General features: G+C 52.2%; 1 protein-coding gene across 1 annotated transcript; it reads right to left on the reverse strand.

Annotated features, from left to right (window-relative positions):
• On the reverse strand, nucleotides 1-2,709 carry ANOM_011427 (uncharacterized protein; the record flags this gene model as incomplete). The annotated part of the gene is made up of 4 exons (XM_015556683.1): nucleotides 1-741; nucleotides 801-905; nucleotides 970-2,558; nucleotides 2,613-2,709. 4 exons carry the CDS (start codon nucleotides 2,707-2,709, stop codon nucleotides 1-3), a joined length of 2,532 nt encoding a protein of 843 aa, XP_015401133.1.
• Between the last annotated feature and the right edge of the window lie 191 nt (nucleotides 2,710-2,900).

Here is a 2,900-nt window from a genome sequence, read left to right on the forward strand (position 1 = left end):
CTAGTATGGAGGGCGAGGCCCAGGTGGCGGGGCTGTAGGCGGTGGTGGCGGCGGATAATACAAACTCTGTGGATGATGACTTGCCAAGTAATTAGGTAGCGGAGGCCGTTGGAAGTTAGACCCCGGGGGAGGGGGAAGCTGTGGAGGTCCACCCCTACTCGCGAATGGATCTGGGAGACCAAGTTGCTCACTGATGGGCGGAATTTGCTGCCCAGCAGGGAGGAGCCGACGGGGCTGTTGCCGTTGGGGTGTGGGGGGCGGCAACACGAAAGATCGAGGATCTGTCGGCCCGTGAGACACCTGTGAAGGCTGCGGAAGGAGAGCTCTATGTGCCGAAAGCCGCGGTGTGGTTTGGGATAAGGTAGGACGAGGGAGCTCAGCGGCTGCCACATCAGCCAATGCGAACAAGGCTGTCGGGCGCGTATCAGGGAAGGCAGGGTTTAGCTGGTTCTCTACACTGGCTTTCTGGCGCACCTCAACGATACCAGTCGCCTCTAGTAAGAGGCCTATGATTTCTCGAGCAGAAAAGCCAGCAAAAGGTCCAGCTTCCCTCATCTCCTTCATCTGTGGGTCGATATCATCGCCTAACTTAGCACGCTGGACGAAATCGTCCCAGCCATACCTAGCACGGTCGTAGGAAGCGGCTCCAGCAGGATTCCGTACGAAGGAAGAATTGAACCCCCTCACGACTTCTTTTGCTGGTGGAATAACACGCTCAGGCTCGGTTTCAGAGCCATCAGTCTGGGACGATGTTAGCTTATTGTGTTTGCATAATGATCCTGAATAAAAAGCTGACATACTTCAGTGTGCTCGTCATCCTCCGCAGCACGTCGGCCTTCCACAAATGCCATATATTCTCCCTGGCTTGCAAAGAAATGTTCTTCTTTGATGTACCGGGCTGACGCCTGTAATCGTTTGTCATCAGCAGCAGCTCCTGAAAGGAAGAAAATCGAATGAAATCGGACTTACTCGGAATCTTTCCTCGATCGCTTCTCTATTAGCGGCGAAAAGCCTATTTTCTTGCTCAACTCGGAGCTCATATTCATGGCGGAAAACCTCCAGCCTCTCTTCGAGCCTCGCCTTCAGGAGTGAGTTAATTTCTTCATACTCGGGTACATTTCTGTGGGCGTTCTTATCGCGGGAAAGCTTTTTCTGGGACTGTGAAGCTAAGACAGCCAAAGCCAATCGTTGGGCAGCTGCCACCTTCCTAAATGCTTTATCCAGTTCCCGTTGTCGATCCCGGAGCTTTTGGGTGGCTGCACTAGGAGAAGGAGAACGGTCGTGCTCGACATCACTTGACCGATCATATTGACGCCCAATGCGCCCGCCACGAGCAGCACGAGCACCGCCACGACCTCGTTTGCTTGAGCCGGAGCGTGCTGCAGCTCTGCTACGCCCACCGCGGCCTCGTCCTCGACTCCGTCCGCCACGAAGTGCCTTCCCAATTGTGGGTTCTGTGGCATTCTCTGGAGTTGATTCTTCAATATCTTCCGTTATTTGACGGGATTCATCGCCAGCTTTAGATTCTTCCACCTCATCATCGGGAGAGCGCGACGCATTTTTGATATCGGTACTTCCCTGTAACGTTTTTTCTGCCGTACGATCGAGCTCCCCATCCTCTACTTTTAAGATTTGGCGAGGAAGATCAACAATACTGGTAAGCCCTGTAGTACCTTTGTTTTCTGGCTCCGAAGATCTGCGCTTTCGAGATCCAGATGAACTAGAAGTTTTCGCAGGACTAGGCATACCCTCGATCTCCTGGCCGTTCACCTCATTCGTTTCATGATTGTCCTCCTGGTACGTGGGGCCCGCCGGTAGTTCTTCTGCAGCTTGAGTTGATTCCATGAATTCATGTGAATCTTGATCATCTTCTGTTTCTTTAAGTCGTTCGACAGTTTCTGGGATAATGTCTTCCGGGGATGGGGGTCTCATATCGGTGGTTACGTTCGAGTTCACGCTGCTTTGAATAGTGTCAGGTGCAGCATCCACAGCCTGCCGGCTTCTATTCCTAGTTCTACTACTAGGAGTAACCCCCTTGGAGGGGCTTGTTTCGAACTGTTTGGTAATGACTGCTTCAGAGGAAGCGTTATCGTTAAAAGATGTGTTGACGTGAGACCGCAGTCTAGCAGACTGTCTCGTACTTCTTGGAGTTTCCTCGACTGCTGGTCCTCGTCTGACCCTCTTAGACCGCGGGGTTTCAGGCACATTCAAGGCTGTTCCGTCAAACTGACTTGCTGCGGGTGCGGGTGCGGGTGCCGCAGCTGCAACAGGTGCTGCGGCGCGAGTTCGAGAAGCCCGGGTCTCGCGAGCAGCATTCGATGGGCTATTTGTTCCATTGTTTGTTGCGTTGTTCAATGCATTTCTTGCAGCGCTATTGGCTCGAGCAGCACGGGTACTGAGCGTGATTATACGCGACAAAGGGCGATTATTACTACTCCTATTATGCATTGGGTGGTTTGTGCTGTTCTTGTTGTTATCCGTGTGGTTCGCCCGCGCATCTTGACTTGCACGTAAACTCCGTGTCACGCGGATATGAGCAGTATCACCAACGGTAGAGTCTATGTAGCAATCAGTACCTACGAAAGATGATAGCAGCTCTCCGTAATACTTACTAGGCGTTTTTGGGGGGAGACCTGCGCCTGTTGCGCTGCCAGTAGGCGCTGCAGCTGACCCTTTGGTGGAGTCAAGTTTACGTTTAATGCCCGCCATCGCAATTCTCTGTATCCGGTTGTCAGTAAGGGTGTGGTCACAAGGAAGATTGTTGAGAAGGGGGAGCTTTGACAAGAGATAGCTCTTTGGAAGTGTCCAACGATAAGCCAGAGAAAACAAGAAGAAAAAAAGAAGAAGAAGAAGGCGGAGACGGAGACCAACATCAATCAGGCACACATCTTGATAAGAAG

The sequence above is a fragment of the Aspergillus nomiae genome, assembly GCF_001204775.2.
Source record: "Aspergillus nomiae NRRL 13137 chromosome Unknown contig00663, whole genome shotgun sequence".
Classification (NCBI taxonomy): domain Eukaryota; kingdom Fungi; phylum Ascomycota; class Eurotiomycetes; order Eurotiales; family Aspergillaceae; genus Aspergillus; species Aspergillus nomiae.